Source organism: Salvia hispanica, chromosome 1 (genome assembly GCF_029641045.1).
Source record: "Salvia hispanica isolate PSC_SH4W2 chromosome 1, Shi_PSC_v1, whole genome shotgun sequence".
Lineage (NCBI taxonomy): Eukaryota > Viridiplantae > Streptophyta > Magnoliopsida > Lamiales > Lamiaceae > Salvia > Salvia hispanica.
Genome location: NC_142692.1, coordinates 12,425,716 through 12,452,660, shown reverse-complemented (window position 1 = coordinate 12,452,660; position 26,945 = coordinate 12,425,716). Strand labels below are relative to the sequence as shown.

The window sequence follows — 26,945 nt, the reverse complement described above, 5'->3', positions numbered from 1 at the left end:
AAACCTATTCCTATGAGCCTTGGAATTGATGCATGAGGACGTGTTAGAAACAGTTTGGTAAGTATTTAATAAAGAAGCTCACCTGCATATTCTACAATCGTCTTTGAAGCCGAAATTCATGTAAATGTTAATAAAGAGGGAGACGAAAATGGTAAAATATTAAACGGGTCCATACACACTGCCACATGATATGTCTACCTAATTGTAATTACGTAAATCTCTCCATCTTCTTTTTGCTCTCTCTCCAAATATCTGATTAGCAATATGTAGTACCGCATGACAGTATAAATCACTAAATTTTTACTCAACGAAAATGATTGTAAGTGGAATCTATGTAGCAACTTTATGACCACATGAGAATCTATGTAGATTGTAGACCACTAAATTTTTTAACTAACGAAAATGACCTACCAGCGGAATCTATGAGACTGACTTTACAGATTTGATGTTTTATAAAAAAAAAAAAAAGAAGTTTGTAGATTTGTAATAATTAATACAGTATTTCAATATAGTCCGGTTTTATGAGATCATCACATGTTACAGGAGTATATTGGATCACTAAAATTCTTCCCGCTTATCAAGATTCCACTATAAATCATACGAATATTCACATTCGAATCAATTGAGTATTCTGCAGATCAAAGGTAAATGGAAGTACTGCGTAATGCATATGGACTCTCAATAGAACTCTCTGTTAAGAATTGATTCATTGAATCCGGCCCAGTATAATTGGGCCTTATTTGTGGCCGACTTTGAATGCAAAAGCCCATTAGAGGCTTCTTTTAGCACATATTTTAAATTGTGCCCCTTTTATATCGACACGGGGCTTTACAAAAATGGCACGTATGCTTGCTTCTATAACAAGGAATAAAATAACTGTAATCCTTATTTGCACGAAATATGATGGGCCAGTATTTCCCTTCCAACCTTGCCACCATGTGAAACACAAGGTCGGGTCCCTATTCCCAATTCGTGGCATTGTTTGTGTTATATGCACACCCAGTTGTTGCGCTCCATACAAAGGTCCACATTTATTATGAATTCATTTTTCTTTTTCTAATATCAGGCTAATTCTTTTATTTTATGGTATCCACTGCCAGTATCCATAATAATATTTCCATTTTCAATCGCAATTTATTTTTTCTTTTTTACTGAGATGAGATCCATTTTTTATTTCTCAAATACTTTATTAATTATATATTAAAATCTATATTTAATTAACTAAAATTGTATATTCTGAGGGATCATTCATTAATCACATTTTCTACTCTCATTTCCAAGTTTAGGTTAGTAAAAAGCAATTAATGTACCCGGTCGAAATTCATATTTCGTACTTCTTAGGATTTTTTGGATGGGGTTGATTATTTTCTCTTTCCAATCAACCATTAGAGTCAAATTTAAGATAACTAGTTTTACCACCCGTGCTATGCACGGGCCAAGTGATTTTCAAAAAATAAGAAAATATATTTAAAACAAATTAAATAAAAATAAAGAATGTATAGAAAATATGTAAAAATTATTGAAAATCAAGAATAGAAACTATTTATATTTTGTATTCAAAAGATTATAAAGATTTACAAAACAAATGATCAAGATTACAAATGAACCATTTTATATGTAGCATATAATTTATATAATTATAAACCATAAACTGTTACTTAAATAAAATATTGCTACTATTAACAATCCTTCAATCATGAAATATATGAAATATAGTGTAATAAAAAGGACATGAAGGAGGAGAGCCGGCGGAGAAAGGAAATGTCCTTTTCCAAATACGGCTTCAAATTCATAGTTTAAGACTTGGAAATAGTCGAGATGGTGGAATCGAATTAGATTGCGTTTTTATTTTTCCACATTTGGGGATTTTGGATTGGTTTGGGTCGAATGTTTAATGTCTAGATAATCTTAATAGCGCATAATTTTACCAGAAGTTTGTTAACGTGGAGGAACTATGAAGCTGTGATTAACGTTATAGCTTAAACAAAAAAATATTAATTAAAATTACATAAACTTGGGAAGTGCAACATTCTACTGTAGCAAACTACCAATCAAGTGGTAATTTTGACCATGTAGACAAAAAACAGGAGGCGAACGACCGGTGTTCATACTATTATCAATTTTATCTCCCAACGAAGTAAAACAGAACATAAAATTATATGAACGAATATTTTTCAAGAAGTGAACACTTTTGGCATCATTAGAGAAAGAAGTACAAACGCAACAAAACTTCAGTAGGTGTTATCATAAAAGGAATCTCAATATTCCCACTCATACAACAAAGGGAATATCTCGGACTCTTAGGTTTATTCGGTTTGCCAAAACGTTCTTCATACCAAAATAGCGCACCAGAATGCGAACAGGAGAACAAAGCATCACCGATATCCCAATAATCTACGTATAAAAAAATTATTTAATTTCATTCAGTCAAGTAGAAACTAATGTTTTATAAAAAATCTAAAACAATTAACAAAAGTTAAAAAAATTGATAAAATTGATATAATTCAATCTCAATAATGATAGAAAAATGCCTCCAGATTGAAACAAAAATGAAGAAACAGTAGTGCTCCCTTCCGTATTAGATGTATCAAGTTCATCACTAACAACATCGTTAATAATAATAGGATTCTCAACAAATCCACCAAGAAAGCCTTAAAAAAAATGAATATTAGTTGAACAAAATTAACAAAAAAATAATTCATAATTTTATTTCTTTTAAATATATTTCCTTAATTTTTTAAAATCCTTTGTCCCGTACATAGCGAAGGTGGTAACAAATAGTTGGGAAAATGAATATAATTAATAGTCTCTACTATATTTCTTTTGAGCGATATAATTAATAGTTTCTACTATATTTGGGAAAGTAAAACCAAACTATTGTTATCAAGATTGAACATTTCATACAAGTGCTCAACTAATGCAAATAGAATAGTTCAACTAAAAATAAATACAAATATAATCATGTGATTCCAAAACAAAACAAAAATGTTATAAATAAAATTCATACTTATTAAAAATAAAATTCATCCATAATATTAATAACATTGTACATGATATACCTAATTATATGCTATTATGAATAAAATAAATACAACAAACTTTATAATTAATATATAAATTATTAAATTAAAAAAATTAGCCAAATATAATGAAAAAAATAATTTTCTTTTTTATATATAAATACTAAGCCACAATTAAATGGCCCAACACATTAAAACACATAGCCTAAAAAGACTATAAGCCCAATCCGATTCATTAAATTGGCCCATACATCTAAATAATGCAGGCCCAAATTATAATTCCAAACTTACACAACAGATTAGCTGTAAATTAAGAAACAAAACCATAATTTATAGTACATCATATATAAGCCATTTTCTCCTTATTCCTTGTCGGCGCTGTTCGAGAAACCCTAACTACACACTCATCTCCTCCGCCGGAAAATCAGATGCTCCGTTTAATCGCCGGCGCGGAGGACAACACTACACCTTTACAACTCCGAACTACGATTCCTTTTCAGATTTGCAACTAAAATCCTAACAAAACAATCTCAAACCCTAGAAATTTGACACTGAAAAACCTCAAATTCATTTTCTTCTTCGACAGCTTACCGATGCCTCCGTCGTACCTTCAACCTAGACGACGGAGACTGGCGTAAAACGGTAAACCACAACAAAAGGCCATAGATATGCTACTAAATCAGACCAAATTCGGTTTCTATTACAGGTATATTCCAAGAAAATTTCGACTAATATTCAAAAAGGTCGAAGATTGGGTGTATTCTGACTTATTTCATTGTCTTTTTTGCCAGAATCGGAGAAGAAGTGGATTCAACAAATAGATCGAAAATTTGGAAAAAAGACCACAAATATTTGGAAAAACTAACTGATGAGATTAGTGTCCTCACACAAAGTTCATTTATGGAATATTTTTCTCAATTGCATTCGGAAATATAGTTGATAGACTCAATTCAAGTTACCAACTTTGTGACTATTGACAAAAATTTTTTAGAACACTATTAGGTTTCCTATTTAGCAAAATCATTGCATAAATGAAGATTTTAGTGAATTTCAGAATGTGTATAAGGCTTCAGAATGTGCTGGGAAATAAAGACTACATAACCATCTACTTCAAATAGAAAGTTAATGGAGGTTAAACTATTATGCTTTTTAATTAAAAAAAAATACTTACACTTGTTTAATGACAGGAAAAAAACTGAAAGACAATGAAATATGCAAGAAGAAGAAGAAGGAAAAAACGAAGTAGCAGTCGTTCATCAAGCCAATCAGAGGTATAATACTCACCTGAAGCATCAGTTGATACACCTTCATAGGAGATAGAAAAAATATGAAGAGATAGCAACTAAAATCAGTTTTAAAAGATTACTAAAATAATTGCTTGACTTGTAAAAAAGAAACATAGTTTGTGATCTGATCTAATCTGAGTTTGAAAAAGCCAGTAAAAAAGTCTAGAACAAAATAGTACAGAAGAGTCTAGCAAAAAAAAAAAAGGTGTTCTTAAAAAGGTATTTACTTAAAAAGGTTTTCCAACATGATCTTTCAATTGCCAAAATATTAGGGTTAAAAAGAAAATTGCAGAATTTGAATATTGGGACAAATAGACAATGATTTGTTTCTGAGAATGATAGGAAAATTTAGGTACTTCTATGGAAATGTGCATTGACTATTAGTTTCAGATCTAAAATGTAGTATAATTAGAGCAACAACACATTTAAAAATCATGTATAACTTTATATCTATATATCATCAAGTAGAGTTAATGAATACAGATGTCTATTTAAATAACTATAAGAAGAGATAGCAGCTAATTCAGTTTTAAGAAATGACTAAAATACTTGCTTGAGTTGTAAAACAGAAACATAGATAGTGATCTGATCTAATTTGAATTAGAAAAAGCCAGTAGAAAAGATTAAAAAGAAACAATGCAGAAGAGTAGCAAAAAAATAGAATCAGTAAACCTTATACTATACTTACTAATTGGAAGGCATCAATTTTTATCTTACTTAGGATTTAAGTATGTCCGAACACAATTCTGCTAAATGATAGAAAACCAAAGCAAAGATACATAAAACAGATAAAACTAAACCCAAATAAATACTTCAATAAAAAAAAAAGTCATCAACCATCATTACAAATAAAATTCAGCTTAGAAGTGTTTACCAATACCAAAATAGTTAATGACAAAAATCAAAATCCAGAACTGCTAACTGATGTAACATAGTCCATCTATTAAACCTCCAAAAAACTAAGATGAAAGTTCAGAAACGTTCAAAAACTTAACCAATAAAATGAAAAACAGATAAACTCTTAAGATTTTCCAAATCTAATCACCTCCAGACAAATCCTGAGTGTAGCTGACAGAAGCCTCATCATCATCTTCAATCACATTCACTTTCTTCATCTTCTTCTTGATCTTCTCAAAAGATTTAAAAATAAGGTCTGCAACACAAAATATATCAAAAGACTTGTACCATAAAAGGATCACATGTTAGATATACTTAACTACACTACAGATCTTTCAGAAAAGCACAAATTATTTGAATACTTCTCTTTATTCTTTTCAGGTGCACAAAATCAGAATCTATCAATAATAACAGTGATAATGTTGTCATTTTGGTGTCAATATGGCTATTTGTAGAAAGCATAAGCAAATTCTGAAAATAAATAATTTACTTTGCCTGATTCATGTGCTTTTGAATACAATGATGCATGCTTGGAATATCTATTACCCTATATTTGTGAACCAATTTCTTGCATGCATTCTTTGGAAGAGAAGTTTGAATTCTGGTGCCCTGTAAACAAAAAATTAGTAAATAGAAACATATATATTATATAAAACTTTCTATATTTCATGTATTCTGTTTTGGTAAACATACTAGCTATCATGGAATACTACTTCCAAAGTGCTATCATTGTTGTCTCCACAATTGTATTCATAAACACGAATGCAACGGACCTTGATGGTAGAGTTGTAACTTTAGGTATAAGATTGTCCTGCAACTAATGAATGGTGTCATTGTTTGAGATACAGTGCTTTCTGCTATTGAAAAGAAATATTCATAAATCAGTGACTAATTTAAAGAATGTATGCAGTATTTAAACTAACATCCTATTTTGTGCAGGAAATGATCCCAATAGATTGCAAATAGAAGTGACAAAAAAGGCAAATCATTGAACAGAAATTGTAAAATGAGGTCAGTACCTTTTTATGAGAATCAACAGATCACTTAAATTGAATAAGACTTTGTATTAAGTTCAGAAACATGAACAAATAATTTCATTCATTAGTTGCAGGAACTTCTTGATCCAAAATATGAATGAGAGATAGCACTCAAGATTTCACAGATGAGTTGCATCACGGCAATGACAAATACAGGTTAGTAAACTACCTTCATAGTGTTATGCTAAGTAGTTATGGAAACTTATAAAAACATAAGTAACATTAAGGCATAATATGAAACTAAAACAGAAAAAAATAGTGATAAAGCACAAATAGCAGAAACTGAAAGAAATACATTAAGAATAAAGACTGCAGTTCATAGAAGAATAGATAAACAATAAATGAGTAGTGATTTAAGTGAGAATAGATGAATTAAGAAGAAGAAAGATTCTGAACTTTTTCTGATGATGACTCTGCTGAATGATTTTGGTTGAGAGAGTTTAGTGAGGGTGGCTGAAGGAGTGAGTGGTAGGGTATTTATAGTGTGAGTCCTCTTCAGCATGCTTGTTGGAAAATTGTGCGTGTTCCCCAAAAAAACATAATCATGAGAGACCTTCCACATAACAACTATTTTCTATTTATAAAAAATATCTGATAATAATATTTAGACTTAAAATACTTTAACAACTTGCATGCCAAATATTAATAGAAAGTCTTTTACACTTATATTCATATTCATATTAATATTAATATTAATTAATATTAATATTAATTAATATTAATACAAATATAAAATTAATATTAATATGAACATAAGTTAAATATTACAGATTCATGTCTCATAAATTTGGCCTATTCAATTTCATAAGTTTGCAACCATAAAAGGTCATTTAAGGCCCAATTAATTTCAGCAATTATTAACTTCACTTGTGTTATATATATGTGACTTATTGAGTTTAAAAAAATAAAACTAACCCTAAAAATATAATAGCCGCCTCTCACTCTGAACTCTTCAGAAAAAGGAAAGAGAAGGAAAAGAAAAGCGGCCTCTCTCTCTTCACTCTACAATCATTATAGAGAGAAGATAACATTGCAAAGCATAGGCGGCTACAATACCTACTCTCTACTGCATCAAGACATCACCATATTAAAAAAAAGGTACTCCATGTAATTCTTTCTTTTCCAGCTATGTCCTATACCTATATTTGACAACAGTCATATCTAACTTACATGAACTTAATGTTGATGAGGTATTAGAGATTATTATTGTTAGATTTCAAATACAATTACTACTCTTTGCAATATTAATTCTAGAATGCTTTGCAAATCCTATCATCTATTTATTTAATAGGATGTATTATGTCTCCAATTCAATGCTTAGTTTTTAATATATATATACTACTTGATAGGTTTTTCATTTAGTATGGTATCTGTATACAACAGATTTTTAAATTTATATTCTGTCCCACTCTCTCTCTCTCTCTCTCTCTTATTTTTCATTTTCTAAAATTTTAATTTCATTCTCTCTTTCTTTCTCTTTTTTTTTCATGTTCTAAAATTGTGACTATATTAGCTCTCTGGATTTCTCTGACGCTGCTTTTTTGATAATCCTAAATATAGGTTTTAAATATGAATACTAACATATTATTTAACTTTGTTCAAGGATAAATTGATATTATTTACCTTTGTTCAAGGATAAATTGCATTGGAAATAGATAATTGCTATTGCTTTGCGGGAAATTTTTTTGTACATTTAATATCTCTCGGCCTCTCTCTCTCTATGTCTCATCTTCTAAAATTATGATTTTATTCTCATTTTTCATTTTCTAAAATTCTGATTTTATTCCCTGCCTCTCTGATATCATAGGTACAATTTCATTCATAATTTCAAATGTATACAGTATAGGTTTTAAGTATGAGTACTAACATACTATTAATATTTTTTCAGGAATTAATTGCATTGGAAAGAGCTTAGAAGATAATCTGGAAGAATAAAAAATATATATATATTGTGTAATATAGTAGTAGTATTTTCTTACAAAAGCCTATGCCAGTATAAACACATAGGCTGCACCCTACCCCCACACAATTCTCGATACATACAAAGAAAACTGATATAAGTTCAACTGGACTTTACAATAAGATCACAAATTTTAAGCTAAGATGCTGCCAAAATTTTATGATGTTTCCCGCCAAAAACAGTGCCACATGGCATGCCAAAAAACTGGTACTTTATATATTGATAGATTAATTAATATCTATGGGGTCTAATCACTATTGCGCACTATTGTTCAATTAAAAAATATTATTTTTAAAAAGTGAAAATACATACTCCCTTCGTTCCCTAAGAATAGAAATTCTTTCACTTTCACTAATAACTGGGACCTCTTTTATTGATTGATCTCTGAGATGGCTAATCTCAGACAATACAAGCCAAGTACAAAGGTGGTTACAAGATTTCAAGTAATCTACAACAGTAAGATGTCTAGTTGTTACAGATTGTCATCCTAATTGGAACCCTAACTCTTTCCAGATTATTGACCAATCTGGAATCTGAGTCCTTGCCAATTAGAACCTGCACACTAAGATAGACAAGTTAGAATACTAACACAAGACCCTTTCAGATCTAAGTAACAACAAGAAACTACAACTAAGACAGAACAGTAAGGATATGGCTCAGGTCACAACAGTGACTACACTTGGCCAAGGACCTCCCCACATGCTTCTACCACAAGTCACGGGATGAGAAACCATCGAATGCTAGGTCAGAACCCCTAGCCACACCGATTGCCACACAAACTGTCAGAACCCCTCGCAATCACCAGAAACTCACAAGATCCTCACAAGTTCTCACTTCTTGAACGCCAGACTTCACCAGATTCAAACCCTAGGTAAGAATCCTCCAAGCACTCTGATGGAAACCGAGAAAGTCTCCAAACTCAAGATCTAAACCGATAGAACCCACTAAAACAAGGATTAATCGGTGTAAACTAAAGATCTGAGGAGTTCACCGGCGAAGTCGCCTGAAAATAAGAGAGAGAAAGAAGAGAGAAGGCAGAGAGAGTTCTGGAATGAGAGAGAGAGAGTGAAAACTGAATAGGGTAAGTGAGAGGTCGGCCTCTCACTTAACAAACACAGCTCAAGATCAACGGCCTCAAAGCAGGATCCGGGTGAGAGCTCCACGTGGCAAGCATCGGTGTGGTCAAGGTAAGTAATGGGTCAAGCCGGATTGGGCTTCCCATACACAATATTGGGCTTCAGCATTTAACCAATTGGGACTAGTCCAAAGCAATTAAATACTAAGGCCCAAACCATAAGTAGACCACAAATATTCAACATCCTAAAAATAAACTTTTTAGAAATTTCTTTCTCTCTAATAAGCTGTGATTCTATTTTTCACTAATACATTTTTCATTCTAAATCTCTCCTACTTAATCAATTTTGCATTACAACCTATGTCATTTTAAAAGTTTTTATTTTTAGGAGATCGAGGGAGTATGATAGTCGAACTCTTAAGATATTTCTATTATTAAAACACAAAAAACTTGTGTGTCACCTACTATGGTACTTTCTAATGTCTCAATAAGTATTTTACCTCTTAAGACATCTCAATTGTGTGCATTATCCATGGTAGTAATATATTTAAATGTACCTAAAATATTATAAGTAGTAAGAAACATTCCTATACATTTTTGTCGCACCATACAGATTATTCTAGTAATATGCGTCTTTTTCTTAATTTTGTAGGTAATTAAGATGATCATATTTGATATTTGTATGGTACGTAACCTCAAACACACAAAAAAAGTAAGTAGAATTAACAAGAGCTTATTAAATTAAACCCAAGAGTAAACCCGAGTTTTTGAAGGGTGAAACGAATGTGGAAAAACACGACCCAACTCCATCTTCAAACTTGAAACCGGAAACAAAAAAATTAAACCCCAGAAATTCATCAACACAGATCCAAAGTTTGATGAATTTGTCAGTAGTCCGACAAGGTCTCGTGGGTGTGGGTGATGAAGAAGACCTCGTAGATGACGCTGGCCAGCCCGGCCCCAACGAACGGGCCGGCCCAGTAGATCCAGTGGTTGGCCCAGCTGAAGCCCACCATTGCAGGCCCGAAAACCACGGCTGGGTTCATTGCGGCCCCGGTGAACGGGCCGGCCGCAAAGATGTTGGCCCCCACGATCAGACCGATGGCAATCGGCGCGATGATGCCGATCTCGCCCTTCTTGGGGTCGACGGCGGTGGCGTAGACGGTGTACACGAGCCCGAAGGTCGCCACGATCTCGAACACCAAGGCTGACCACGCGGAGATCCCCGCCACGCCGAACGTCGGAACGGCCTGCGCAGTACAATATTTGAATGTGAACAAAAATTTAGAAAAATTTGAAATTTGAATGATGATGTTAATTACCATGCCGCCGGTGGTGAAGATGAGGAGGGCGGAGGCGGCGGTGGAGCCCAGGAGCTGGGCGATGATGTAGAGGATGCCGCGGAAGAGGGTGATGTGGCCGCCGACGAAGAGGCCGAAGGTGACGGCGGGGTTGACGTGGCCGCCGGAGATGTTGGCGCTGATGGCGACGGCGACGAAGAGGGCGAAGGCGTGGGCGATGGAGGCGGAGATGAGGCCGGCGGGGCCGTCTCCGGTGAGGCTGTTGTAGGCAATGCCGGCGCCGGAGCCGGCGAAGACGAAGATGAGGGTGCTTATGAATTCGGCGACGGCGGCCTTGATGGCGCCGGGTTGGCTGAACTCGTCGCGGTTGCCGATGGCGACGCGCCTCAGCGGGACGTTGAAGTGGTCTCTGGGGCCCGGCATTGGTGGAGGAGACTATAGAATTAGAATGAGGGGTTGTTAAGTGCACTACTCTTATATTGCCCGAGTTTCTGCATGGTACCGCTCTACCCGGTTGCCGCTCATATTATTACCTCATTTTTCTTCTTCATTTTTTTATTCTTCTTCATTCATCCATACTACTAGTACTATGGAGTACCCTTTTCTACAAGATTAAAGATTTATAGCTCTCGAACTTATTTTTAACACAAGTATACTCGCAAGTGTACGGGGCTAATGTAGCAAATAGTAAGCAAAGAGTATCGTATCCACAGAGACAATGAGTGTCAACCTAATTACCACGAACCAACCTCAACTACTATCTAGATGAATCGGAATTTTGATTTTTCTAAATCTATTTAAAAGCAAGGTAAAAACAATTAAAAACAAATAGATAACTAAAGCAAATAAGAGAAAACGGATGTAGATCAAGGATGAGGAAGGTAGAATCCTACGGGATCGATAACAACTATCTTATGCTCAACTAATTTCCAAATTATGCCAACAAAGGATCTCAAGGGTTATTAAGCTATCACTAAGGTAAAACTATATCTTTTCACAAAACATACAATTTGTAGATTGCTACCTAGAACCGAAGTGTCCTTCCTAGAACTAAGGTAACAACTCTAAAAGCTCCTAAGATACCTAGCTGCATTCAAAGGCTCAAATCTGTCGATTATATTAGCAAAGACGTCAACTTCTCTTCTTTCAAATTAAACTACTTGCATTTATAAGGTGATCAATCAAATAAACGTATAAGCACAAGAGAAGTCAAAATAACCACATGAGCCAAGACATAGAAAAAGGAAATCAATTAAACATAAGAATCATTGTATCTCCCCCGTAGAACTCTACGAAGGGTTTAGCTACTCATGTTCAACACAAAAGTCAAAGAAATATTCAAAGAAATATTCAAAAACATTATTTGAATAAGAATAAAACTAAAAGTAGAAACTCCTAGAATTGGATTGGGCGGATTGGAGGTCTCGTCTTCAATCTTGCGATGAATACTCGTCCTCTGCTCGTTCTTCTCTTCTTTCTAGGTGAAAAAGTGGTATTTTTGGGGTTGGAGGCGTGTAAGTTGTGTTTGGAGGCGTTTCCTAGGCATATATATACCTAGGGTTGACTTTGGGCCCGAAATAAACTGTCGGACGAAGCTGGCGGGTCGCCAGGTTGGGTGTGCGTCGAAGCTGGCGAGTCGCCAGCTGCTTAGGGCATTTTTCTCGTCTTTTGCTGGCGGGTCGCCAGGTTCGTTTGCATGCGAAACTGGCGGGTCGCCAGCTATGTCACTGCTCTGCGCAGTCTTATTTAAACGGCCATAACTTTTTCTGCCGAACTCCGATTGAGACGTTTAAGATATCCACGTGAAGCTCTTTCGAAGACGAAGAGAATGGTATGCATTACATGCGAGTCGGACTTCAAAATCTCCAGAAAAACTGTCTCGAACCAAAGCTACTGCGCATCCACCTATTTTGTACATTTTTTCTACACATTCTTCACAAAATGGTCAAAATACCAACATAATAGAGAAGTAGTTATAACCATGTAGTACACATTATATGATCAAAACCAAGTAAAACTACCCTCTAAAACCATGTAAAATCCAAGTGAATCAATGATATACTATTATTTGTTTATTTATTTTATAAAGTTTCAGCATCATTGTGCTCAAACAATTGAATCGAGGTAGGATGTGCTTAATAATTGCTTCTGCTTTTTTTAGAATTATTTTTCTCCTCACCTACTAATAACTATACATGTGTGCCCTCTTTTAAATTGAAAACAGGGAGTACTACTCGATGACTTCAAAAACTAATGAGAGCTACAAAGTATTAATTTTATTTTTGTTCAGTGACCAAACTAAGTTTTTCACAAAATACTTCAAATATGCATCAGATTTAATTGGCCAGTATTCCATTTTTATAGTTCACTCTATGATATTCTTATATCCTATAGAATTAGGTTTTCGACCATTCAATAGAAATTGTCTATATTAATTTATGGAACATTTTCCTTTTTTACACTTTATCATTTATCGTCTTCATCATTTACTATATTATTTCAACTAGGATGGAATGAATATTTGAATTTGTTCTAGATGTGTTAAAAGCACTGGCGGAGAAAATGGAAATTAAATTCGAATATTAACTCACAGAACACGACAAACAAATCCGAAACATGAGATGCGATTGGATTCAATTTCAACATCCGCAATGAGGAATGTGCCCTAATAATTATTCTCACCACACCTTTTGCTATTTTGTAATTCAATGTTTCTATCATATCTGTCCTTTGTTGGGTGTAATTTTATTGTTTCTGCAGTAGTTATATAATGCTTCGATCACGTGTTTTATACACTATATTTCTAGAAAGTAGCGATAACATCCACAGTTACAACAATTCCATATGAGTATCCTACTTATGAGATGTCTCATTTTCTTTTTTAGCTTACCCTACTAAAGATGTCACATTTTCATTTATAGAAAAAGTTTTCTCAATCATTAATATATATATTATATATATCTTCCCTCTACACTTAACACACGACACAAAACCTCCTAAAATCTTATGTCATCCCAAAAGTGTGACATCTTTTGTGGAAAGCAGGGAGTATTAAACAACTATTCCATCCGTCCCTAATAATTTGTCATCGTTTGATCTGACACGAGTTTTAAAAAATATAATAAAAAATGGGTTTAAAAAATTAGCAAAATGTGGGGCATACTTTTATCTATGTTACATAGTAGTAGAGTCATTTTGTCATTTTGGTACGTTACATAGTAGTAGAGTCATTTACTTTTTTTTTTAGCAAAAGTCAACATATTTCTTCTCACTTACTTTTCCCTCTCTCTTACTTTACTCTCTCTATTTTTTTTCTCTTTTCTTTTATAATCTATTTATTTAATACACTACACATCATTTTCTTAATCTTCGTGCTGAAAAGAAATGCATCAACTACTAGGGAACAGAGTGAGTATTACTCCCTCTGTCCCAAAAAAGTTGAGTCGTATTCCTTTTTAGTCTGTCCCAATAAAGTTGAGTCATTTCCTTTTTTAACAAAAGACAAAACATCTAATCACTTTTTTTTTATTCCATCATTTACTATACTCTCACTTATCTTTCCTACTTTTTTCATCTCTTATATTTATTTAATATAAATTCTTAACCTCCGTGCCCAAAAGTTTTGTCTCAACTTTTATGGAACGGAGTGAGTACTATATAATAAAATGTGAATATGAATGAGTTTGTGGAATATGGATGAAAGGTAACAATTTTTGAGAGACAAATGAAAATGGAAATAAGTGATAAATTTTTAAAGAACGAGGAAGATAAAATTTTGCACGACCTTCGGCTCTTGTTAATTGAAATACAGTAGTAGTAGTATATTTTTTTTTTGGCACATAACTTAAGAGTGATGTTTAGTTTATTAAGTGGAAAATATAAATAAGATAATAAAGTTGAAAAAATAACGCATATTAAGTGGCACATAAAATGTTTATTTATGCCAAAGAAAAAAAATGACTCGTATATTTTTGGAATATCTGTAAAATGATTATGATTCACTTAACAATGGATGGAAGAAGTATACGTATTTTACAAATATTAGAATTAGACACAATTTCTTCAATCTAAATCAATGCACTGACAATGCAATGGAATGCTGTACCATAGCAACCTAAAAGAGTTTTTGTATATTTTCCACCCATTTATGTATTTATCACATAGTCGAGTTAATTTTTATTTAAATATTCTGTATTATTGTATGCTACCATTATAATCCAGACCTGTAATTGAAAGTTGAGGAAATAAAATAGAGTGAATCCAATAAATCAATAGTAGTAGTACACATTTATTAATTTCGCATAAGATCATTACTAGTACTCCACTAGTTTATTATTCAAGTATCGGGGCACTCGTAAACTCACTTGGAATAACATGTTCATAAACGTTAATTATAGTACAAACGAATTGTGGTTCATAACTCAAAAATCACGACGTTGACAGCTAATTGCCTAATTGAAGTTTTTTTTCAATTTATCGGTGTTTTATGCATTTTGTCAATCGACATTATTAGCACACGTGAACTAAAAAAATCACTTTTAACATGACTATTACTTCCTCTTTTTCCACAATAAGAGTCATTTTTTTTATTATTTCAGCATTCTCCCTAATAAGAGCCATATTTCATTTTATTATAAATGAATTTTATTATAAATGGTAAGTAGGCCTCACATTCAACCAATGTATTTTACTCACATTTTATTATAAAACTAATATATATAAATGAGACTCATATTCCACTAACTTATTCATCCCACTTTTCTTTACAGTTCTTAAAATTTGTGTTATAACCAAATTAAAATAGGACTCCTATTACCGGACAGACAGTATACATTTGTAAATTAATTCAGTATTCATTGACAGTTTACAGTTGTCTGATAATTTCAAGCACAAGCCAGATTTAAGATGAAAGCATGGAAAATCATTTCTATCAAATAAATTGCTCACATTTTAACGTGAATTTAATAATAAAGGTAGAAATCATTTCCACTAACATTTTTAACAATATTTTATTGTATTTCTTAAAACTCATGTGAAATCTAAGTGTGACAATTAATGACAGACAAAGAGAGTATAATATGACAAACATGCAAGGCTAAGGAAATTTCATATGACTAATTATATAAAGGTTTTAATTAACGATGAAAAGGAAAAGGAAAACATACTTTAATGATCCTTGCCTACAACATTTCTTCCCAAACTAAAACAACCATCGCAATGTACGTACAATGCTTGGAGACCCTTGAAATACAGCCCAATTAGTAGTACTATATGTTGGGTTCTGTCGTTTTACAAACAACGCCTTAAATGTGACTAAGACAAAACAAAACGCATTTTTTAAATTTATAATCATACCTTCGTTGTCAAACAAATTGAAAAATTCAAATTTGTTATATGGATTGATGAGCATAAATAATTGAGCACCTAAGCAAATTGTTACTTGGCTAACATTGTTAAGGACGAGCCGCTCCGCCCAGCGTGAAAAGTGATGTTTCGACGTTTAATAAATTCTAAACTTGTGATTCAATACACTTACTAAATAGGCCCAAAACCTTAAATCCTCTTTATTATTCTAATGCCCAAAAACAAAATTACCTAAAATGGTAACCCAAGTATATGGAGTTGTACTTAAATAGGCCCAAAGGCCCAAACCCAAGTAACCCAATTATTCTTCTTCACCGCAACTGCGCGATCTATTCTACGTCTGTACTTCCAGCACACTTCAGACATAACAGTATTACTCCCAGCATTCTATTTTGGTAGTCCTTTTTAATAAAATGTGGATTGAAATTACATCATCTTTAACCATGCTCCAAAAATGAGTTTTGGTGTAGATAATCTTCTTCAACCATACACCAAATTCAAACTCATTTTTTATGTTTTTTGTGAAACAACACCAATATGGTGTTACTGCAAAAATTTTGTGAGATAAAAACTCAAAAATGGTGTAAGTCTTGAATTTGGTGTAAATGGTGGGAGTAAAACTACATTTTAGTATAACATATACTCAAAAATGGATTTGAGTTTGGTTTAAATGGTTGGAATTGGTGGAATGTGGTACCACGATCCTAACACCTATTACCATTTATGAAAGATTCTAATTGAAACTCCTAATATATAGGACGGATTAAAATGAAAAATCAGATCAGCTAAAGTGGACAGATGGAATACTTTTTAATTAAATAGAAAATAACCCACTTATAATAGGACAATTTAAAAAGAAAAATGACTCACTTGCACTTGCAGTGGAATGAAGAGTAAAACTTTATGGATCCCCTTGTTTAGTTGTTCTCTATTAGATTTGTCGGTGCCCGTGACAGAGATGGCATGCATGGTGACGTGGTGGAGCATGACAACCGGCGCCTAGAGTGGCCTGTGCCACCATTCAGATACACCTAGGGTGAGTAATAATATTCTTTTAGGTTTTTTCATTCTTTCACATTCAAGTGATCAAATTCTATAAACACAATCATAATTCACATTCATTTCCTCAACATTCTCTGACAAAATTTATCTCTTTCGAAAAATGGATCTAATCTGGGATGAAAATTTCTTCCTTGATTATGCTACTGAAATCGGCATGGATACCATGCCTACAATCTACATGGAAATGGATAACGAGATTGACGAATTTCTTCATTTTTTTTTATTTTAGGATTTGTCTTAGTATTTAATTTGTTAGGATTTATAAGTTTTCAATTTATAGGATTTATAATTATTTAAATATTTTCACATTATATATTTAGCACTCATATTTTATTTTTTATAACTGGAATAATGAATGGTGTAAATTAAGGTAAGACGTGTGGGGCAGAGCAACCTCATTGTAGAAAATTGAGGTATGCGTAGAAAAAAAATAGAAATGGTGACATGACAAACTATAGAGGTGTGACGAAAGGTCATCCGTTTTAGATGTTTTAAACGAAACAAAGAGAGTAAGGCTGTTCTACCTTCATACCAGAAGCCAAATACTTTGCTCACACACTTACACACACTACTTGCCGTCTCCTCTCCTGTCTACCAACCGAGTTGAGATCCTCTGCTATGCAATCTTAAATTTTTGATACGGCAACCAATAATACAAATAAACAAAATATAATTTTTTTTAATACATATACCTATAATTTTATTATTGCATTAGGAATAGCAAGGGTTGCTACGCAAAATTGCATAGCAGATCCAAGTCGCTACCAACCTCCCCACTCTTTCCTTTACCTCCTCTCCGTCGCTTCAAATTCATTCTTCCTTCTACGGTATTGCACTTAAGGCCAAGGCCGCCCTTTTCTATATCTCCGGTGTCGACTTTCACTCTTATTTGATTAGATAATTATATCTCTATCTTCTTTGGCAATAGGCCTCATGTCTCTAATTGTACCTATACCTTCAACTATATTTTGCAATTATATAGCCGCTTCTAACGACATGTATTTCCTTATATCTTATCACTATGGTGTTTGTTCGCTTTCCTAGATAATATAGTAGCAACATATAATCTAAGTTAAAGTTGGTGAGATTATTTAGTATAAGGAGATAATTATGACTAATTATCCCATGAATATCTATATAGATAAAGTCATGAAATTAAATCTAATGAACCAAACATAATACTACAAATTAAATCATGAGATACTTCCTCAGTCCTACTTTAGAAGTCCCGATTTATCATTTTTGGGCATCCCACTTTAATTTAAGAGTCCCGGTTGGAATATTCCATAAATGGTTATAGGCTTCATATTCCACTAACATTTTATCACTCACATTTTATTATAAAACTAATACTCCCTCCGTTCCAGATAATTCGTCTCACTTTGACTAGGCACGAGTTTTAAAAAATGTAATGAAAAGTGAGTTGAAAAAGTTAATGGAATGTGGGTCCTACTTCTATATATTAGTTTTATAATAAAATGTGAGTAGGAATGAGTTACTGGAATAAGAGGTCCACTACCAAAAATGGTAAAAAGTGAAATGGGACAAACTATGTGGGACGGACTGAAATGCAAAAATGGGACAATTTATCCGGGACGGATGAAGTACTTTATAAAAGTATGACTCATACTCCCTCCGTCCACAAAAAATAGAGCAATTTGTGTATGGCACGGGTTTTAATGTAGAATTGGTAAAGTAAGTGATATGATTTTACCTATCAAAGTAATTATTTGAGAGAAAGAGGCGTGAATTTGTAGAGAGAAAAAGAGAACAACCCTAGTAGAAGTGCTAGGGGGCGTTTTCACACCAGAAGAGAGAACGAGATTAATACTTTAATTCTTCATTTTGCTTGATAATAATAAAAGACTCCACACATATTTATAATATGTGTGGTACAAAAAGATCTAATATAAACTAGGAAAGTAAATCAAAAGCAATCAAATCCTAACCACTATGGAAAGTAAATAAAATCATAATAACTAAATAAATATACAGAGAGAATATCAGCCCCCTTCCGGAATAAAATAGAATACCATGTCCCTATCAGTAAGAGAGAAGGGAAAAAAGTAAGAGAGAAAGAGAAAAAGTAAGAGATAAAGTGTTAGTTGAATGATGTGTAGGGCTATTATTTGTTGAAAACTTTTCATAAATGTATGTGCTCTATTTTATGTGGACGGCGAAAAATGGTAACTGTGCTCTATTTTTTGTGGACGAAGGAAGTATTTCACTATCTTTTTTCACCAATTTTCTTTATGTATCTTAAAATCCATGTCAAATTCAATGAGACTCCTAAAGAAGGACGGAGGGCGTATAATTTTTCATATACTTAGAATTAGTTTGTTCCATCAATTCTGATACAAAAGAGTGAACTTAAAAAATGGTCTCTGGACTATGGGTTTATCTCGCCCATAGTCTCTGGACTTTAAAAATATCGCCAGTAGTCCCTAGACTAAGGGTTTATCTCGAAATTGGTCCTTTTGGCTTTTTTTGGGTAGGAAAATTCCAGTGTGAGGGGTTTTGGGGGGTTTGGACAATTTGGTCTTTTTACACTTTTAACATTTTAAATCTAATATTATTTCAGTTATGTACTAAATTTGATACTCCCTCCGTCCCGCTTTAGGAGTCCCGGTTGATCAATTTTGGGCGTCCCGCTTTAGGAGTCCCGGTTGAGATAAATTAATAAAAAATACTTACAAAGTGTTAAAAGTGGGTCCCAACATCCACTACAATTAATAAAAAAGTGTTAAAAGTGGATCCCAACATCCACTAAAACATTTATTTATTGGACACCCAATTAAAAGTGGATCCCAACATCCACTACAATATTTATTTGTTACACACTTAAACACTTTCTTAAAACATGTGCCCGACTCAACCGGGACTCCTAAAGTGGGACGGAGGGAGTAATATTTCAAAATTATCATTCTTCTTCCATTTTGTGATCCTTCACTTTGTTTTTTTTTTTAATTTCAATATTAGATTTAATTTTATAAAATTAAATTTTAAATTTTGATTTTTAAATATTAATAATTTTTTTAATTAAAACTATTAATTCATGAACACTATAAATATTGATTAAAACTAGTATTAATTTTTGTTATTTAATGTAATATTCAACTAAATTGAAGAAGTACAGAAAAATAATATTAATCATGATGGAAAAATAAGAGCTATTCGTTCGGTTCGGTTCTTATAATTGTTTGTGATTGAATATTATGAAGTTGACTAAAAACTTGATCCTACTAAAAATTTTATATAGGAGTATTTTTGTTGAAATTTTCTAGTAAATTTGATTGTTTTCAAATTAATAAACGAAAATTATATCGGTCTTACATTAGATGCATATTTATTTCAAAATAAATCGTGTTATATGATCTATTTATGATTAAAGCTATTAAATATTGATTAAACTAAGGTGTTGTCATACCTTATTGATTAAATATTATACACTATCAAATATTGATTATTATTAATTTTTCTTATTTAATAATTTTTATAATTAAAATAATTTATTGATATTTAAAAATTGAAATTTAAATTTTTTGTAAAATTAAATCTAATATTGAAATAAAGAAACAAAGTGAAGGATGACAAAAGGGAAGAAAAATGATAATTTTGAAATAATATCAAATTTAGTACATAACCGAAATAATATCAGATTTAAAATGTTAAGTGTAGAAAGACCAAATTGCCCAAACCCCCCAAAAGGGCATTTTCGTACCAAAAAAGGCCAAAAGGACGTGAGATAAACCCTTAGTTCAGGGACTACTGGCGATGGTTTTAAAGTCCAAGGACTATGACGAGATAAACCCATAGTCCATGGACTATTTTTGAACTTCACTCGATAGAAAAATTAGTTTTGATCATTCTATAATCTATATATATTCGAGATTAGTCGCTAACGTGTGCACTGTCATCACATATTCCAAATTTCATAATTGATATTCCTCTATTTTTTTGGCCCTGGTAGTTTGCCTTAAATTGGAAACCAACCAAATTGAATGAATTTAAAGGGACACCCAAACATTTTCCATGTGATTTAATATTAGATTCGATATATTTTTCTCAACTAGTCGTTTTGTTTATGATTATGTTATGGATTTTCGACTTATGTTAAAATATTGACTAGATACGAATGAAAGTGAATTTTATCCAATTCCAATTCAATATCTCAATTTTTTACTTTTATTGTATGTAAGTTATAAAGAATGTATTACTAGTACTACTATTTATTACCATCAACGTATCTAGACAATACATAAAAAAAAATAGATGAAACGTCCATTTATTGGTTGAGCCTGAGAAAACTTTTTTTCAGAATTATTAAATACATATGGTATAGATCAGAAAGCTACTTGAAAGGAGAGTGATAAACGTGAAGAACACAATGGCCATTGGTTGTGGAAACCGGACATTTTTGGCACGTCGCTTTTTCATCAAATTAATCAAAACATATGTGCCTTCAACAATAAAAATACACGAAGCACTCAAATAAAATCATTACGTGGACTACTTTTCTTCTTCAATTATTTGGTATAGTATTATAGTAGTATATTTTATTGTACACTTCTTTTATCTCCCGGTATAAATTTTATAGTAAATCAATATAATCTTGAAAAACAAAGATATGGGTATGTACTATAGTATCTCCAAATATTTTGTGATACTTATACTAAAAATATCGTGTAAACTTTGAATTTGGTGTAAATGGTTGTTGTAAAATTATTTTTTAGTGTTAGATATATTCAAAAACGACTTTGAATTTGGTACAAATGGTTGGAGATGCCATAGATTAGACGGATTGACAATAAATAAATTCACGATATTACATATCAAACTGAATGTTCATGGAAAAATTAATATATATTTTCAAAAGTTATAAGAATATCAGACGATAATAACCCTATATAAATAAATAAATGTATTTGTATGATAAGGTTTTATTGCTAGAATGCAGGATATTGTGTGTGTATGTGTTGAGAGTATATTGGTTAACGTCAGATTAAATGGTAGATGAAAAGCGGTTATGGGTTAGCTTAAACCAACCGAATCAAAAGTGATCAAAGTAGCACACGCTTTTAACACTTGCTAAATCGTGACTTCGCTGCCAAAATCTTGAAAATGTCACTTATATATATTTCCTTTTATCAACATTAATTTTGTGCACCCGTTAAATAATGACTTACCCTTGCATCTAGACACAATATATTAATTAAATATTCAAAAGTCCGTGTCATTTATCAATGTACGGCACTTCATAAATTTCAACTAATACAATTAATTAAACAAATAAAAATTTATTACTCTAGATGTATCCTAACACTAATAATACTGGTTCATTTTAGAGTGACCTAATATTGTGGCCTTGTGAGATAATTTATTGAGCTGCTGCAATATGCATTAGACATAAGCTATTTAATCTTTTTGAAAAATATGTGGTCTTTATTGGTATAGTAGTAATACTTTTAATAAGCTATCAACCTTTTAAGATAATAGTAGTAATATTTTTCTTTATTGGTATAAATCAGTTTACTAGAAGCTATTTAATCTTTTTGAAAAATAAGCGGTCTTTATATGTATATACTTTTGGTTAAGATTAGCCACTATTAGAATACAAATTGAATTCCTTAGGAAGTATGGTGTATATCTAGGAGAGGACTTTGGATTTTTTTTTTTTTGGAGTATTTTATAGTTTCTGCGGGTTATTTTTCTTGTCCTAATATTTGCACTTTAGCTCCACTAATAAAACTAATGCCCTACTGATAGTACATGAAGTACTCCATCCATCCTACTAGTGGAAGAGAGATAGTACACGTTTTAATTTACAATTACAACATTAAGAGAGATAAAAAACGATTAATATATATTGTTAATGGGGAATAAATTTCACTTTATCAGAAAGATAAAAAATTTCCTAAAATAAAAGGTTTCTAATTTTAAGTGAAGCATCAAAATAAAAGTAGTTTATACTTTTAAAGGAAATAATTAGTTAGCAATCTTGTTTATAAATTATAAATATACATATAAGTCAATATAGGACTCTGTAATTGTTTTTCAGCACATAATTAATATAAAGGCACATATAATTTATTAGTAGTGTCAGAATATAATATAGTATTCTGAATATTCTTTCTCATGATCACCAGATCACACCATATATATGTGTATACATATAATAGCTAGCTGGATAGTGGAATGAGGCGGACGACTCGATAGAGATAATCCCTTTTTATATAATTAGGAGTATACTATTATTTTAACGTATAGCTGTATAGTATTTCATTTTTTTCATTTTGTTTTATTTTAATAATTATAGAGTGACGGTAGTTACATAAGCATTAAATGTGCAAATATTCATCGCGTCGACTTAAATTAGGTCTTGATTACTAACTGAAGTGCAATAATGTTTTTCTTTGAGATAGTAGTTGTTGCTTTTTTTATATAACAATTTGTGTTAAATTAATTAACATCAAAGATTATGATGTATATCAGCGCCGTGATACGCATGCATTATCTAGGCTAGGGGGGTACTTCAAATATACACGTTTTAAACCTTTTAAAGAGATGTACTCTCGAATAATATACAAGAACAAAATTGGTAAAATAATTCTACCTATTAAAAATATTTTAGTGCTAGCTTGTTTCATTTTTTTTTCAAAAAAACATTGAATGTGCATGGAATTTCAAGTTCTAACTCTGAATCCCGTGTCAAGTCGTCCTGGTCGATCATCACAGTATAAATTAATAGATCTCGAATAAAATAGCAATATGGAGTAGACGAGTAGCTAGTATTATCTAAAGACGAAGTAATTGCTCTTTAATTAGGTTCAACAGAATCACACCAGATAAGTTGTTATCAAGTAGAGGGGTGTAGTGGATGCTAATTTTTATATGATTTTATCTGGTGGGGAAGGCTTTTATTTACTTATAATTCTCACACATTATCAAAACATTATCAAAACTAGTGTTATCACCCATGCTATGCACGGGTCATAATATTTTCAAATAATGAAAATAAATTTTAAGATAAGTAGATTAAAAAAACGATAAAAAGAATATAATGAAGTTTATAGTTATAATAAATAGTACTATATTACATTATAAACATTTAAAAATATTACAAATACACAAAGCATTATAAATGAAACATTTCATGTTCGAAAAACGATTTTATACAACTTTCATGTCTGATATAAGTTGAGCAAATTTTTTATCAAAAAGAAAATTGACTCAATTTTATTGGAATATCCCATAAAAAAAATATGACTCAATTTAATTGTGACGGAGAGAGTACTAACACGTCATGATAAGAAACATATTCAATTTATCAAAATTTCTATTTGGGTAATGATTTAAATTTTATAAATTAATATTTTCTATGCTAGTGTCATTTTCATCTTATTATGAACCAATAGGCTGCAATTTTATTAAAATTTAAAATCTCAAAAAAAATTAAATATAAATGTAGTAGTATATTTTAAGTTTTTAATTCATGTAATTTATCAACAAATTAGAAGAACGTGGAACAGGTAAAAATAAAGCTATAGAAATCAATCAATAATGTTTTAAATCTTTTTTTTTTCTTTATCTATACAAAGTACACATGTCCAATTAATATGGATAGATGGTATATTAGTTCAAAACTCCAAATTATAAAATGAGAATATTTATTAAGCTTAAATTTAAATCTACAAAATTTACATTATTAAATCCCACTTTTTAGCCCAATATACATACAAATATATACATGCGCCTATTCCCCTCCATCGGTCCTCCACAATCCACAAAATCAGAATCTCGCTCAATCTCACTCCGCCGTCATCGCCGTTGGCGAGCGGTTCAGCTTCTCCCCCGTCCGCCAATCTTCTCTTTCTTCTCTCCCCGCCACCAGCTTCGATTTCTCTCTCCCACGCTTTCTTCTCTCCCAAATCGAAGACCCTCTGATCATCACACAATCTAACTCATCTTTCTCCAGCAGTGTCGCCGCCGTTCGACCGACCTCCGATCTGGCAAGGAGCAGATTTGCTTCTATTGTGTTGCATTTTATTGAACCTCACCCGCGCTTCTTCGTCACAGCCTCGTCATCGTGCCTCCTGCCTCGCCAGTTCCTTCTGCACTGCTCCACCGCGCAGCTTCGCCGCTGTCCCTCTCGTCTGCACCTACTTTGCTAGCCTCACGGTGGTGACTGATGTGCTTTTTTTGTTATTTTTTTGTGTACTCCGTAGTTCATATAGAACTTGTAAATGTTAGTAGTACTTACTTTATAGAGATTTAAAACTTCTGTCAAAAGCTATTAATGATGTACTATATTTAATCTTCTCTGAAAAACCACCGTTTCAATGCAACAAATTTTTATCCAATAATATCAACCTTTTCTTTGGCCAATGAATGATTTTCCTGCCCAAATAACTTTTCAATGGCATTTTTGTTAATTTCTCTACAACTGCCACTTTAGATTAGTTATAGATTCCATGATTTTTTTTAAAAATGAAAAAGTTATGATCATACTCCAAACAAACTAGTAAGCACCCGTAAGAAAATTGTAATGTTAAATATATTAGTTTGTTGATAAATAACGCAAAGTCTAGTTGGTAGCAAGAAGTGGATAAATAAGCATTAATATAAAGTTGAAAAAATACCTAATTTTTTTGGAGTGTGGTATCTAGTTGAGAAAAGAGTTGAGTGTGTAAAGTTGGAAAGGGCAAGGAAGATTGGTGGCTACAAATCTACTTCTTATTTAACTATTCACGAGCTTGGCTTTCCACTCCACACACTCTCACGTTCACCATTTAAATTAAATTACTACTACTTCTACTCCTACTTAATTAACACTAAATATTTATATAAGTATACATGTATGCCCTGTATTCCCATCTCTCTCATTCCACACTTTCACTTTCCACTCACTCCAATCCAAGTTCAAACTCACAGCGATGAAAGAATTATCGGCCTCCAACGATCACATCATCGCCAAAGGAAAGCGCACGAAGCGGCCACGCCCCTCCTCCTCCTCCTCCGCCTCCGATGTCACTTCCAATTTTTCCCCGACCACCTCTACCGGAATATCAAGCAGCGCCGAAGAAGACGAGGATCTGGCCAACTGCTTGATCCTCCTCGCCCGCGGAAACAGGAAAGACGGCGTCAACGTCTACGAGTGCAAGACTTGCACCCGGACTTTCCCCTCCTTTCAAGCATTGGGAGGCCACCGAGCCAGCCACAAGAAGCCTAAACCCGCCCCACAATTCAATCAAGAAGATGAGTTTGAAGAAGAAGAGGAAGAAGAATCGAAATTCGTCAAAATCAACACGATTACGCTTTCACCATCAAGGCCTAAAATCCACGAGTGCTCAATCTGCGGATCCGAATTCTCGTCGGGTCAGGCCTTGGGAGGCCACATGAGACGCCACCGTTCCGGCCACAATACGCCCAGAAATATGCTATCGTTGGATCTCAACCTGCCTGCACCCATCGAGGAGGCGGAGTTCCACGCTGGTGGATTGTCACTACTCAGGGGGTTGACAATATTAATTTGATGTGAATAATTATTTCTAGTTTTCTTTTTTTAGTATAATTCTATGGTTTTGGTTAATGAAAGTTATGGAATCACAATTAAGTGGCATTACTCACACTTGCCGTTGTTGATCATCAATCTTTGAATCGAGACAACTATCTTATTTGGTTTTTACGTTTGGAGTTGAAATATATTGGAGTGATCAAGTGGTTATAATTCATGGTTGCCTTTCATTCACGAAAAGTGAGTGATGACGCATCTTTTTTATGCTCTTTTTGTTTCTTACTATTTATTTTTAGTTTTCATGTCATCTTTTTTTTGTATGTTGAGTAGGATAAGAATGGGTTGTGCAACAATCCAAACTTAGCTAGCTAGGATTGGGCATAACATAACCAGCACCACAACTAAAAGACGTGGGTTAGTTTCTGTGTT

At 32.7% G+C, this 26,945-nt stretch overlaps 2 protein-coding genes and 2 long non-coding RNA genes across 4 annotated transcripts; 2 read left to right on the top strand and 2 right to left on the bottom strand.

The window, feature by feature from the left end:
* The first annotated feature begins 4,104 nt into the window (after positions 1 to 4,104).
* LOC125185571 (uncharacterized) lies at positions 4,105 to 8,281 on the top strand. The gene is made up of 5 exons (XR_007170187.2): positions 4,105 to 4,291; positions 6,143 to 6,214; positions 6,309 to 6,396; positions 7,197 to 7,338; positions 8,129 to 8,281. It is a non-coding gene; the product is annotated as an uncharacterized LOC125185571 (long non-coding RNA).
* On the bottom strand, positions 5,153 to 6,310 carry LOC148933262 (uncharacterized). The gene is made up of 3 exons (XR_016134598.1): positions 5,897 to 6,310; positions 5,750 to 5,812; positions 5,153 to 5,459 (listed from the first exon to the last, which is right to left on the bottom strand). It is a non-coding gene; the product is annotated as an uncharacterized LOC148933262 (long non-coding RNA).
* Positions 8,282 to 9,988: 1,707 nt separating the features above from the next.
* LOC125223485 (putative aquaporin TIP1-1) lies at positions 9,989 to 11,027 on the bottom strand. The gene is made up of 2 exons (XM_048126659.2): positions 10,598 to 11,027; positions 9,989 to 10,525 (listed from the first exon to the last, which is right to left on the bottom strand). The coding sequence occupies exons 1-2, from the start codon at positions 10,997 to 10,999 to the stop codon at positions 10,163 to 10,165; spliced, it is 765 nt and encodes a 254-aa protein (XP_047982616.1). The 5' UTR covers positions 11,000 to 11,027; the 3' UTR covers positions 9,989 to 10,162.
* Positions 11,028 to 25,784: 14,757 nt separating this feature from the next.
* LOC125223706 (zinc finger protein ZAT5-like) lies at positions 25,785 to 26,687 on the top strand. The gene has a single exon (XM_048126968.2). The coding sequence runs from the start codon at positions 25,936 to 25,938 to the stop codon at positions 26,533 to 26,535; it is 600 nt and encodes a 199-aa protein (XP_047982925.2). The 5' UTR covers positions 25,785 to 25,935; the 3' UTR covers positions 26,536 to 26,687.
* Positions 26,688 to 26,945: the final 258 nt, after the last annotated feature.

Excerpts from the sequence above, each read along its gene's own strand:
- LOC125223485 (XM_048126659.2), bottom strand. The coding sequence starts at position 10,999 with ATGCCGGGCCCCAGAGACCACTTCAACGTCCCGCTGAGGCGCGTCGCC. Across the intron at positions 10,526-10,597 it reads TCTTCACCACCGGCGGCATG|GCCGTTCCGACGTTCGGCGT; the intron begins GTAATTAACATC and ends TGTACTGCGCAG.
- LOC125223706 (XM_048126968.2), top strand. The coding sequence starts at position 25,936 with ATGAAAGAATTATCGGCCTCCAACGATCACATCATCGCCAAAGGAAAG.